The sequence below is a fragment of the Hoplias malabaricus genome, chromosome 3, assembly GCF_029633855.1.
Source record: "Hoplias malabaricus isolate fHopMal1 chromosome 3, fHopMal1.hap1, whole genome shotgun sequence".
Lineage (NCBI taxonomy): Eukaryota > Metazoa > Chordata > Actinopteri > Characiformes > Erythrinidae > Hoplias > Hoplias malabaricus.
In genome coordinates, this window is record NC_089802.1 from 11,868,472 (window position 1) to 11,882,113 (window position 13,642).

The following is a 13,642-nucleotide window of genomic DNA, read 5'->3' on the forward strand; positions in this document are numbered from 1 at the left end:
TCATTGTTTGTTCATGCATGAGCATTAAAAGGTAGATGTTCCCTATACACGCTTACCTTTGAAGATCAGAGAAGTTCATATCCTCAAAGATCACAAAATCACTCAAGCTGTATATGGCTCTGGAACCACCAATGTCTGATTGACACATCTTTATATCAGAAGTCTCTAGACTGCCGAACAGAAACAACAGGCGCTCAGACATCCGGTGTAGAGGAACCTAAATTTACCATTAACATTTCATTTAGAAATGGTGTGCGGGTGGTACATGTTGAATTGTTTGTGAACGTGGCGTTGTACTGTTCTTAAAGGTGAACACAGACATGACTTGTTGGGCCTTTACAAGCCAGCTACAGTGTAAGGGTGAAAAAGCCTCTCCTCGGCATCAGATTGGACTTATCACATCCCCACTCAGTTTCACCTTTTACAATAGAACCGTAACTGTATCTTCTCCAGGCATGTAAACAATTCACTGCTGAGAGAATTTTGATATGCTCCCCAAGGCTTCCAGTAGACTGCTTCAAAATCAAGATGAACATCGCCCTCTAGTGGCAGTGGTTGCCACTGTTCTCACCTCCTCCTCCGCGGCCACTCTTCAGGGATTGCAGCAAAGTCTTTATCCTTTCACTCGCGGGCTCACGTTTTCTCTTCTTGCGACCTTTCACCCCTGCTGCCTCAGCAACCGAAGGCAAGAGGAGGGCAGCCAGTCCCCATGGTGGGATTTGGTCAGCAGTCCGAGTAGCACTGCGTTTAATCACCTGCTCCTGCTGGAGCAGCCAGGCGCTCTCTCGACAGAGTGCCACAAACCGCTCCAGCTGTGTAGCGTTAACGTTTTTGCTGACATTGAGACTGAGCTCAAACGGATTCTGGATGTGCAGAGCAGCCGCCTCAGGTTTGTTCTGCTCTTTTCCCTGGGAAAAAAAAGGAGACAAAGACAAACTGGTACAGTCACATGTAATCAAGTGTTCAAAGGCTGAGAAGAAGGTGATACGACTTATGAAAGATCTGGGACTAAGAAAACTCAATAAAGCATGTCAAACAAATCATACTGAGTTGACACATTTTAATGAAAAAAAAAATTAATGTCAGTAGATCCAAGGTGAAGTCTGGAAAGGTTAACAGTCAGAAATGGAAGCATGTGTAACTGAATGGATAAACCATGTGACAACAGTTTTCTGAATGAAATGCTTTTATTAAGGAATTATTCTTAGCTGAACGTTTGCATTTTATTGCTTGCAGTCTGCAGAGAAGCGAGAGCCTTAGAGAACTACACTGGCTGTTAAAGCACACTGTTGACCTTGATGTCAGATTAATTTCTCACACTATATCTGTGTCCAGAAGGAATAACTGTTGAATTTTGATTTCTCATTTCTCCAAGTAAGACTTTTTTGTGCTGAAACATTATATATGTAAAAATCTACCAGTCCAGCTGAGAGCGTAGAAGACGACGGCTCATCTTCGTTGTGAGGATATGTGATGGACAGAAGAATAAAAAAAATGACAAATGGCCTCAGGACAGATGATAGCTTCCCCAGAAGAGGTACAGCTAGAGGCCAAGGCTGACATTTACAGCAAAAGTCCCCCAATACATCAGCACCGCCATGGCAAAATGAGTGCTGAACCTTGAAGTAAGTGTCTGTGTCTGTGTGTGTGTGTTTGTGTGTAGAAGGAACAGAGGGTTCAGTGGCTGTGGGCAGGGAAATGTGCCATTACACAGAGCTTGAGAAGATTTATCCCTGAGCCACACTCATATCCATCTTAAATGTATTCTGGGTCTGTGCGCAAACTGTTTCCTGTGTACTTTAACTAGGTAATTTCCACCTCAGCGTATTATATAACGGAAATACATGCAGTAAATCCCCACACTTTGGTTCTGATTCTGGTTTCTGACCACACACTGGAGTGATTAATCCTCTTAATTAGAAAAATGTTCTGGATCTTCCGAAACAAGTTGTGATTCGTGAACGTATCACTTTGTGATACGTACACAAAGCCAAGCTTTTAAATTTAACACATCTTATGTTTTTTTCTCCAAATGAACATGGAATGTAGCTCATTGAAAGTGTGTAACTCACCTTCCTGATGTTAATGGAGTTTCTGTTGAAGGCAAAACTGCCATAAAACTCAAAAAACTCTTGCAGCAGGTTCTCTGTGGACGCAAATGCAAAGTTCATGACCTTTATATTAAGTATGCACCAAATAATGGCATTTGATTATTCGTGTAATAGGAAAATGAATATTAATGGAAGGTATATCTTAGATGTTTATTTAAATGTTTCGCATTGCATACTGGGTAATTCCAGTCCACCCCCCCCCCTTCCCCTGGGGGGATGAGAACTGGGTTCAGTTCTAACATATATCAGTAAAAACCATTAGACAAGACAGGATTACATTCGCCACAGACACAAATACAGATTTTTTTTGTTCTACAATTTATAGCTGAAACTCTCTTGGCGAAGAAATTGTCATTATGGTGCTTTATCCACAGCAAAGGCTGAAATCTTATGGTTTTCTGATAAAAGGTGCTTACCTAGTGTGTCTGTGTTTCCCTGTAGTTTAATCTTGCTGAGGTCACTGACAATTGTGCAATCGTTCCCCTCAATAACACACTTATCTGACGGGCCTAGGGAAAGATCACACACACGTGAGGCTGTGGTGCTTATATATAGTGTGGCCTTGTAAAGAGAGACAGGTTGTACATCATAACTCGATTTAATACCCCTCACTGAGGTTCACTCCAGTAACCCCGTGCCTTTGTGAAAGTGAGTGTGAGAGAAAGAACGAGCAAGAGCGAGAGAGAGAGAGCGAGAGAGAGAGAGAGAGAGAGAGAGAGAGAGAGAGAGAGAGAACACTAGATAATGATTTTATTTGGATCATTGGCTTTACTAGAGCAAGGCTGGATCGTTCATGAATGGGGATTGTCTGATGTGAGCTTTGATAAGGAAGAAGGAAAGAAAGGATCAAAAAAAAAAATTCTCCATTGATTCTCCTTCAGTGCTTGAAAGTCATAGATAGATAAAGTAAATACCTGCCAGGTCTCTGAGTTGGTCTAGAGTAGGCAACACTGCAGGAGTCCTCTGCTGAAGAAAGAAGAGCACCAGAGCTGAGAGAGAGAAGTTGGTGATCCAGGCTCCAGGGATGCTGCTGGTGATGCCATGCACACGGGCCCAGCATCGCACTGTAAACACCAGATACCGTACTCGAGCATCCAATGAGCCGTACACAAACAACAGCTCTGAGCTCTTCATTGCAACTCTGTTCAGAAAACACATAACATAGAATGCTAAAAAAATATATATATGCAGTATGTATTATTCTGAGATCAAAATAATATAAAATTACATTACAAAAAAATACACGTAGAAAAAGAAAATACTTAAAATGTAGTGCACAGAATATTTTACATAAGAACACATTAAAAAGCTTTAAAGGTTTCTTAACCAGGACATGATGCACCCTCTAATGGTCCTTGGGTTAATACTTAATGAGAGGAAGTGCTCTGCAGTGGGCTGGTGATTGGCAGTTCATTATTGAAGAGTGAAAATGTGTACTAAAAAAAATATCAAATCAAATAGAAATAAAATAAATTCCCACAATCACACTCGATTTCTGATACAATGCAAGCAGACATTAGCTGTAACTAGTGCTATATCATGTTGAATGTTGAGTAGGCCCCCCAAACAGTTGGACATCTCTTAAAATTAAAATTGTTTAGAGTAAACCTGTTATCTAGAGATAAATGCGGGAGCCTAGAGTTAGAAAAGGCTAAGAAACAGAACAAATGATTAGCGATGTGAACAAATCTAACGTTTTTTGTTCATTCAGATTAACTAACGGGGGGCATCCATCACATTAAAGGCAATGTTCAGGATTGTGTTTTAAAAAACACCCTTATGAAATTCAGATGATGTGTGATACACTAATTCCCCAGCCGTGTTGGAAACCAGTCTAACCTCAAACTGCTCCCTGGGCACTATGGCTACCAGTCCACTGCTCTGGGTGTTTTTGTGTGTCGAACAGATGGATAGATGTTTAGATAGATGGATAGAAGGATATAGATCACTAGCATGTGTTTGTGTGTTCACTACAATGAATAGGAAAAATGAAGACAATCAAATTTCCCCAAGAGGATTAATAAGGTATCTCTTCTTCTTCTAAACCTTGTGGTCATATTCACATATTGTCCACAAGAGGGCAGCAATAAGCCAATGAAAAATTCTAAAAAAATTAGTGTGAGGGGAAAAAAAAACAAAAAAACTGCAAAACCAATGTACTTTAAATAGACCGTTTACTCATATCTGCATTTCTTAGTCAACAGGGTAGTGCTTTAGAAAAATCCTATTATAAACTCACAATTTTTGCTTAAAGGAAAAGTCTCAATACAAAAAGCACAGTAGCTGAAAGCTGAAGCTCACTGGCAGACCTTTATAAAGTACAGTTTCTAATATAAAACCAAATATGTTCTCTGTCTTTATGAAATCCCATAATTATATCATAGCAATAGCAGGGCCTGTTAAAGATTTAGAAACTCGAACTCTAGCTCTAAGCAGATTTAATATATATGAGAGAACACAACTAGAGGGACTAAAGGTTTCTCTGAAAGAACGAAAAAACTTTTCAAATATTCGTCCCAAAAATGAGTCCATTCTTTAAAACACTGTCTGTTATGGAAAAATGTTTCTCGTATTCTGAAGAATTTGGTATCAAAGTAATGTTAGGGTTTCCACTGCATTCAGAGCAGTTAGTTTTTTACCCGATAGTCTAGAGTTTTGTTGAAAGTGCTGGGAATCTCCCTGTGGTTTCATAGTCAAGTGGAAGGCATCAGGAGTGCCTCTGTGTGCGTTAACAGCTGTACGTGCTCCAGCCATATTCTAAATGTCAGTGATTAATTGTGGAAGTGAAATTTGGGGATACACAAAACTTGTCCTTTGTCCACATTTGTTCTCAAATACATTATTATAGTGTTCTAAGGAAGTCTTCTCAAGAATGATGAGCACTGAGAGCAGAGAGAAGGAAAGTGAATTGTCACTCCATGGCTTTTTTAGTCTCTGGTGTGTCAGCTCAGTTTCAGTGTGGCTCACAACTGTATTTTCTTTACATAGACTCCTACTTCTCTTTCCTCCTGATCTTTATGTACATTACTTGTGTGAAAAGTGATGTTATATTTTGAAACTCTGAAAATATTAATGCAAAAAAATATTTTATTATGGCTATGCGATTTACATGTTTTGTGTAGTTTTAAAGGCTAAGCACCACTTAATGTACCTCCATATATATTTCACATTATTTTAGTTACTGACATATATAACTATGAATTAAAATGAAAATAGCAGCTTAATTTGCTTTAAAACTGAATTTTATTAAATTGACAGAAAAACCCGAGCTCGCTACGGAAATACTTGAACGCAACCGTGTGACGTCACTGGTGGACAACAGCTGAACAACGCCGTGGTAAAACACCGTTATGACCGACTGTTATGACAGTATCTAGCTAAATAACCAACATTATTCATGACAATAGCCTAGCAATAAGCTAAACTCAAATTTAGAGGTACCGTTATTCTTGTAAATGTGATTGAAGTCGAACTCGAATTCATCCGACACTATAAACCTCCGTAATGCAGCTACGAAGCCGAGTATAATCTGAGCCACCGAGTTTAGCAAGTCAAGCTAACGTTAACTAACACCAACTAAAACAGGCGAAGTGAGTGTCCTTACCCTGTTTACCTCCATGTTACAGAGGCTCTTAAACACCTTTCGTTGGTTTCCTTACATATTGTTGGAAAAGCGCCAGTGAAATGAGACTGAAGTCAAGCCAGCCTCCACTTGGAAAAGCTTGGTCAAGCCAGCCCCCACTTAGATTTGGTGGAACGTCGTATTCTGAACATTACGGTAATAGCGTACAGAGGAACAAATTTCTAAATAAAAGCCAAAAGTCAATGACAGGAAATGTATGTAATAATAAATAATTTTCTAAACAAATAATAAATGGATAAACAACAAATATTTGCTATTTTGTGGAAATGATGAAGATTTTAGGACATGACTCTCAAGTCACTCTGATGTGCCATTTATAAAAAAGGCCCTTTGTGTAGTCCTATGTCTGTAAATTTATTTCCAAATTTAAATAATTATTAAAAAGAAACCTTTAGTTTGCACAGAACAATTACACTTCATAATCATAGTACAACACCTGATTATGTCACTCAATTAATATAAAGTCATTCTGATGTGTCATTTCAAAATAAAGGCCCTTTGAATTGTCCCATTTCTGTAAATTTAATTCCAAAATTTAGATCATTATTAAAAAGAAACTTTTAGTTTGCACAGAACAACTTCACTTCATAATCATAGTACCACACCTGATTATGTCACTTACTTCATATGAAGTCATTCTGATGTGTCATTTCAAAATAAAAGCCCATTGAATTGTCCCATATCTGTAAATTTAATTCCACATTTAAATAATTATTAAAAGGAAACCTTTAGTTTGCACAGAACAATTTCACTTCATAATCATAGTACCACACCTGATTATGTCACTCACTTCGTATGAAGTCATTCTGATGTGTCATTTCAAAATAAAAGCTCTTTGAATTGTCCCATTTCTGTAAAATTAATTCCAAAATTTAGATCATTATTAAAAAGAAACCTTTAGATTGCACAGAACAATTTCACTTCATAGTCATAGTACAACACCTGATTATGTCACTCATGTAATATGAAGTCATTCTGATGTGTCATTTCAAAATAAAGGCCCTTTGAATTGTCCCATTTCTGTAAATTAATTTCCAAATTTAAATAATTATTAAAAAGAAACCTTTAGTTTGCACAGAACAATTTCACTTCATAATCATAGTACCACACCTGATTATGTCACTCATGTAATATGAAGTCATTCTGATGTGTCATTTCAAAATAAAGGCCCTTTGAATTGTCCCATTTCTGTAAATTTATTTCCAAATTTAAATAATTATTAAAAGGAAACCTTTAGTTTGCACAGAACAATTTCACTTCATAATCATAGTACCACACCTGATTATATCACTCACTTCATATGAAGTCATTCTGATGTGTCATTTCAAAATAAAAGCTCTTTGAATTGTCCCATTTCTGTAAATTTAATTCCAAAATTTAGATCATTATTAAAAAGAAACCTTTAGATTGCACAGAACAATTTCACTTCATAATCATAGTACCACACCTGATTATGTCACTCATTAAATATAAAGTCATTCTGATGTGTCATTTCAAAATAAAAGCTCTTTGAATTGTCCCATTTCTGTAAATTTAATTTCAAATGTAAATAATTATTAAAAAGAAATCTTTAGTTTGCACAGAACAACTTCACTTCATAATCATAGTACCACACCTGATTATGTCACTCACTTCATATGAAGTCATTCTGATGTGTCATTTCAAAATAAAAGCCCATTGAATTGTCCCATATCTGTAAATTTAATTCCACATTTAAATAATTATTAAAAGGAAACCTTTAGTTTGCACAGAACAATTTCACTTCATAATCATAGTACCACACCTGATTATGTCACTCACTTAATATGAAGTCATTCTGATGTATCATTCCAAAATAAAGGCCCTTTGAATTGTCCCATGTCTGTAAAATTAATTTCAAATTTAAATAATTATTAAAAGGAAACCTTTAGTTTGCACAGAACAATTTCACTTCATAATCATAGTACAACACCTGATTATGTCACTCATGTAATATGAAGTCATTCTGATGTGTCATTTCAAAATAAAGGCCATTTGAATTGTCCCATTTCTGTAAATTTAATTCCAAATTTAAATAATTATTAAAAAGAAACCTTTAGTTTGCACAGAACAATTTCACTTCATAATCATAGTACCACACCTGATTATGTCACTCATGTAATATGAAGTCATTCTGATGTGTCATTTCAGAATAAAGGCCATTTGAATTGTCCCATTTCTGTAAATTTAATTCCAAATTTATATCATTATTAAATGTGAACCATTAGTTTGCACAGAACAATTTCACTTCATAATCATAGTACCACACCTGATTATGTCACTCACTGAATATGAAGTCATTCTGGTGTGCCATTTTAAAAAAGAACTATTGTAAATGATCACATTTCAGCTATATTCACTCCGGATGTTGGAATTGTTATTAAAAGGAATCCTCCAGTTTGCACACACCACTTTCACTTTATAATGAAAGTACACCCCCTAAATATATGTCTCTCACTTAATATCAAGTCATTCTTGTGTGCCATTTCAGATTAGGACCACTGTAATCAATCAGATTTAAATTATATTCACTGTAGATGTTGAGATTGTTAATAAAAGGAATCCTCCAGTTTGTAAACACTACTTTCACTTCATAATGATAGTACAGCACATGCAAGCATCAATCATTTAATGTCATACTATTGTAGTGTGTCTAATTTGTTCATCCACTCATTACATCCAGATCACATTACTGATATAATGCACGACGCGGTTCCTCAGCGCCTTCAAGAGTAGTCGACTCATGTACCGAGTGATTACTCCAGTGTGAATCGAAGGAACTGGCGTTAGAAGCGTGCTGGGGTCACTCCCTCGCTGGTGGATTACCCCTTCAGGTCCGGGGAATTTTTTTTGGGGGGGTTAAGGGTGGGGGCTGTTAGCCTCCGACTTCAGGACAAGGGAAGTGAGGCTAACAGGGGCGCACCTCTGGGGGATCCATGGTTAAAGAAATCCCTCAAGAGTTCGCCCATCAGACCCCCTAAACCCTTAACAGTTCCAGTACAGGACGTCGTCGCAGGGCCCCCTGCCTCCGTGGACGTCGTCGCAGGGCCCCCTGCCTCCGTGGACGTCGTCGCAGGGCCCCCTGCCTCCGTGGACGTCGTCGCAGGGCCCCCTGCCTCCGTGGACGTCGTCGCAGGGCCCCCTGCCTCCGTGGACGTCGTCGCAGGGCCCCCTGCCTCCGTGGACGTCGTCGCAGGGCCCCCTGCCTCCGTGGACGTCGTCGCAGGGCCCCCTGCCTCCGTGGACGTCGTCGCAGGGCCCCCTGCCTCCGTGGACGTCGTCGCAGGGCCCCCTGCCTCCGTGGACGTCGTCGCAGGGCCCCCTGCCTCCGTGGACGTCGTCGCAGGGTCCCCTGCCTCCGTGGACGTCGTCGCAGGGCCCCCTGCCTCCGTGGACGTCGTCGCAGGGCCCCCTGCCTCCGTGGACGTCGTCGCAGGGCCCCCTGCCTCCGTGGACGTCGTCGCAGGGCCTCCTGCCTCCGTGGACGTCGTCGCAGGGCCTCCTGTCTCTGTGGACGTCGTCGCAGGGCCTCTCGTCTCCGTGGACGTCGTCGCAGGGCCCTCTGCTCCCAAGGATGTCGCTGCACTCCCTCCTGATCTCCAGGAGAAGCTTGCAAGCCTCTTGGCACGTCTGGAGGTCTCCGTGAAGGCGGCACCCGCCGCTCCTGTCTCCGTGAAGGTGGCACCAGCCGCTCCTGTCTCTGTGAAGGCGGCACCAGCCGCTCCTGTCTCCGTGAAGGTGGCACCAGCCGCTCCTGGACCCGTGACTGTGGCTCCGGCCGCTTCTGCACCCGTGACTGTGGCTCCGGCCGCTTCTCCACCCGTGACTGTGGCTTTTTTACACATTTAAAATATTCCGAAAGATGGTTCTTCATGGAACCAATAGTACTTCTCCTATGGCGTCACTCAGTGAATGTCACGATTAGCGGGGCAGACTGACGGAGGCAGACGCACTTGCTAAAACACAGTAATTTTAATGAAACAAAAGATACAACAAAACAAAGACTGGCAACTACGGAAACAACTAGACATATGAAATGAATTGAGGAAAACAACAGAGACAGACCAAACTAAGAAACAAGACACAGATACACTGGAGGCGAAACAACGATACTTAGAGGAAAGAAATGACAAGGCTTGGGGAGAAAAACAAAATGACATGACTACAAATGAGAATTACACAAACCGACATGACTTTGGAATCAAAATGAAACGACTAGGAAACAAAAACAACCTGACTTGAAGTGGGAGAGAAACAACACCATATGACTATGAAAAAGGAAGAAACAACATGACTGGGAAACTAAACGAAACGTCTTGACTAGGAAGTTAACAACACAAAACGAAACGACATGACTTGACTGGGAAAGAGCAAAACAAATGACCGATAACAGGAAGTGACACAAGGGAACTTAAATACTACATACAAACGAGACACACCTGAGACAGATAACGAGGACAGCGGACAAGGAGGCGGAACAAAGGCGGGACATGGGCGGAGACAAGGACAACAGACACAACAGAACAGACACAGGAGCTGGGGACATGACCGGACCGGATATAGGAGACTGGACACAGGACAGGACAGGAGGCTGACAAAGGGAGGCTACAGGAGAAGAGACTTGGGACAAGACAGAGGACAGAAACGGGACAAGACAGAACTAGAGACGGGTGATGAAATACTGGAATGAAGAGGGGGACGGACTGGAGACAAAACTGGAGAGCAGACGGGACTGAACGGGTGACTGAAAAAAGGGAAAAGGAGACAGGACTTGAGACTGGAAAGGACTAGACAGGACACATGAGACTGGACCGGAGCAGGACACTGGACAGGGTGCTTGACATTGGATAGGACAATGGATGGGAACGGGGATTGGACGAGACTAGGAACTGGAGACAGAAGCAGGTGACTGAACAGGTTTAGGGACAGAAGACTGGACATGGGCAGGTGACAGGACAGGGGACTGGAATGGAGACAGAACATGTGGCAGAACTGGGTAATGGGACTGGACAGGAGTAGAGACTGGTGACGAGACAGGGGACATAACTGAGGACAGGACAGAACCAGAGACAGAAGATTGGACAGGAGCAGGGGACAGGACAGTGGACTGGAAGGGAGACAAGACAAGTGACTGAACAGGGGACAGGACATTTGATTGAACACTGGATGTATACGGGGACTGGACATGAGGCAGGACAGGTGACGGGACTGGGTGTTGGGAATGGACAGGAGACTGGACTTGAGACAGGACAGAGGGTTGAAATGGAGACTGGACTGAAGACAAGACAGGTGAAGAGACAGGTGATAAGACATAAGACTGAAATGTGGACTGGACTGGATTAACAGGGGACTGGATAAGACTTGGCAGGGGAACAGGGACCAGGACGTTTACCGGGACTGACACGAACACAGTGACAGGGACGGGAACAGAGACAAAGGCAGACACAGGTACAGGGACGAGGACTAAGACAGGAACCAGGACAGGAACAGACATGGGAATCAAAACAACTGGGGGATGCCCAGGACTGGCAAATGTCTGAGGGGAAGTCTGAGGAACCAGCCTGGGCACAGTTATGGGGACACGACCTGAAGCGACCAGAGCCACAGTCACGGGTGCAGAAGCGGCCGGAGCCACAGTCACGGGTCCAGGAGCGGCTGGTGCCACCTTCACGGAGACAGGAGCGGCTGGTGCCGCCTTCACAGAGACAGGAGCGGCTGGTGCCGCCTTCACGGAGACAGGAGCGGCGGGTGCCGCCTTCACGGAGACCTCCAGACGTGCCAAGAGGCTTGCAAGCTTCTCCTGGAGATCAGGAGGGAGTGCAGCGACATCCTTGGGAGCAGAGGGCCCTGCGACGACGTCCACGGAGACGAGAGGCCCTGCGACGACGTCCACAGAGACAGGAGGCCCTGCGACGACGTCCACGGAGGCAGGAGGCCCTGCGACGACGTCCACGGAGGCAGGGGGCCCTGCGACGACGTCCACGGAGGCAGGGGGCCCTGCGACGACGTCCACGGAGGCAGGGGGCCCTGCGACAACGTCCACGGAGGCAGGGGGCCCTGCGACAACGTCCACGGAGGCAGGGGGCCCTGCGACAACGTCCACGGAGGCAGGGGGCCCTGCGACAACGTCCACGGAGGCAGGGGGCCCTGCAACGACGTCCTGTACTGGAACTGTTAAGGGTTTAGGGGGTCTGATGGGCGAACTCTTGAGGGATTTCTTTAACCATGGATCCCCCAGAGGTGCGCCCCTGTTAGCCTCACTTCCCTTGTCCTGAAGTCGGAGGCTAACAGCCCCCACCCTTAACCCCCCCAAAAAAAATTCCCCGGACCTGAAGGGGTAATCCACCAGCGAGGGAGTGACTCCAGCACGCTTCTAACGCCAGTTCCTTCGATTCACACTGGAGTAATCACTCGGTACATGAGTCGACTACTCTTGAAGGCGCTGAGGAACCGCGTCGTGCATTATATCAGTAATGTGATCTGGATGTAATGAGTGGATGAACAAATTAGACACACTACAATAGTATGACATTAAATGATTGATGCTTGCATGTGCTGTACTATCATTATGAAGTGAAAGTAGTGTTTACAAACTGGAGGATTCCTTTTATTAACAATCTCAACATCTACAGTGAATATAATTTAAATCTGATTGATTAAAGTGGTCCTAATCTGAAATGGCACACAAGAATGACTTGATATTAAGTGAGAGACATATATTTAGGGGGTGTACTTTCATTATAAAGTGAAAGTGGTGTGTGCAAACTGGAGGATTCCTTTTAATAACAATTCCAACATCCGGAGTGAATATAGCTGAAATGTGATCATTTACAATAGTTCTTTTTTAAAATGGCACACCAGAATGACTTCATATTCAGTGAGTGACATAATCAGGTGTGGTACTATGATTATGAAGTGAAATTGTTCTGTGCAAACTAATGGTTCACATTTAATAATGATATAAATTTGGAATTAAATTTACAGAAATGGGACAATTCAAATGGCCTTTATTCTGAAATGACACATCAGAATGACTTCATATTACATGAGTGACATAATCAGGTGTGGTACTATGATTATGAAGTGAAATTGTTCTGTGCAAACTAAAGGTTTCCTTTTAATAATTATTTAAATTTGGAAATAAATTTACAGAAATGGGACAATTCAAAGGGCCTTTATTTTGAAATGACACATCAGAATGACTTCATATTACATGAGTGACATAATCAGGTGTGGTACTATGATTATGAAGTGAAATTGTTCTGTGCAAACTAAAGGTTTCTTTTTAATAATTATTTAAATTTGGAAATTAATTTACAGAAATGGGACAATTCAAAGGGCCTTTATTTTGAAATGACACATCAGAATGACTTCATATTACATGAGTGACATAATCAGGTGTTGTACTATGACTATGAAGTGAAATTGTTCTGTGCAAACTAAAGGTTTCTTTTTAATAATTATCTAAATTTGGAAATTAATTTACAGAAATGGGACAATTCAAAGGGCCTTTATTTTGAAATGACACATCAGAATGACTTCATATTACATGAGTGACATAATCAGGTGTTGTACTATGACTATGAAGTGAAATTGTTCTGTGCAAACTAAAGGTTTCCTTTTAATAATTATTTAAATGTGGAATTAAATTTACAGATATGGGACAATTCAATGGGCTTTTATTTTGAAATGACACATCAGAATGACTTCATATGAAGTGAGTGACATAATCAGGTGTGGTACTATGATTATGAAGTGAATTTGTTCTGTGCAAACTAAAGGTTTCTTTTTAATAATGATCTAAATTTTGGAATTAAATTTACAGAAATGGGACAATTCAAAGAGCTTTTATTTTGAAATGACACATCAG

General features: G+C 41.8%; 1 protein-coding gene across 1 annotated transcript in view; it reads right to left on the reverse strand.

The window, feature by feature from the left end:
- mtpap (mitochondrial poly(A) polymerase) overlaps window positions 1-13,642 on the reverse strand; it is a 19,808-nt gene continuing 6,166 nt past the window's right edge. The window contains exons 6-9 of the mRNA XM_066664655.1: window positions 3,026-3,252; window positions 2,528-2,620; window positions 2,073-2,146; window positions 1-908 (exon numbers count right to left, since the gene is read on the reverse strand). Of these exons, the coding sequence (XP_066520752.1) occupies window positions 543-908; window positions 2,073-2,146; window positions 2,528-2,620; window positions 3,026-3,252 (760 nt within the window). The 3' untranslated portion in view covers window positions 1-542. The remainder of the gene's footprint in view (window positions 909-2,072; window positions 2,147-2,527; window positions 2,621-3,025; window positions 3,253-13,642) is intronic.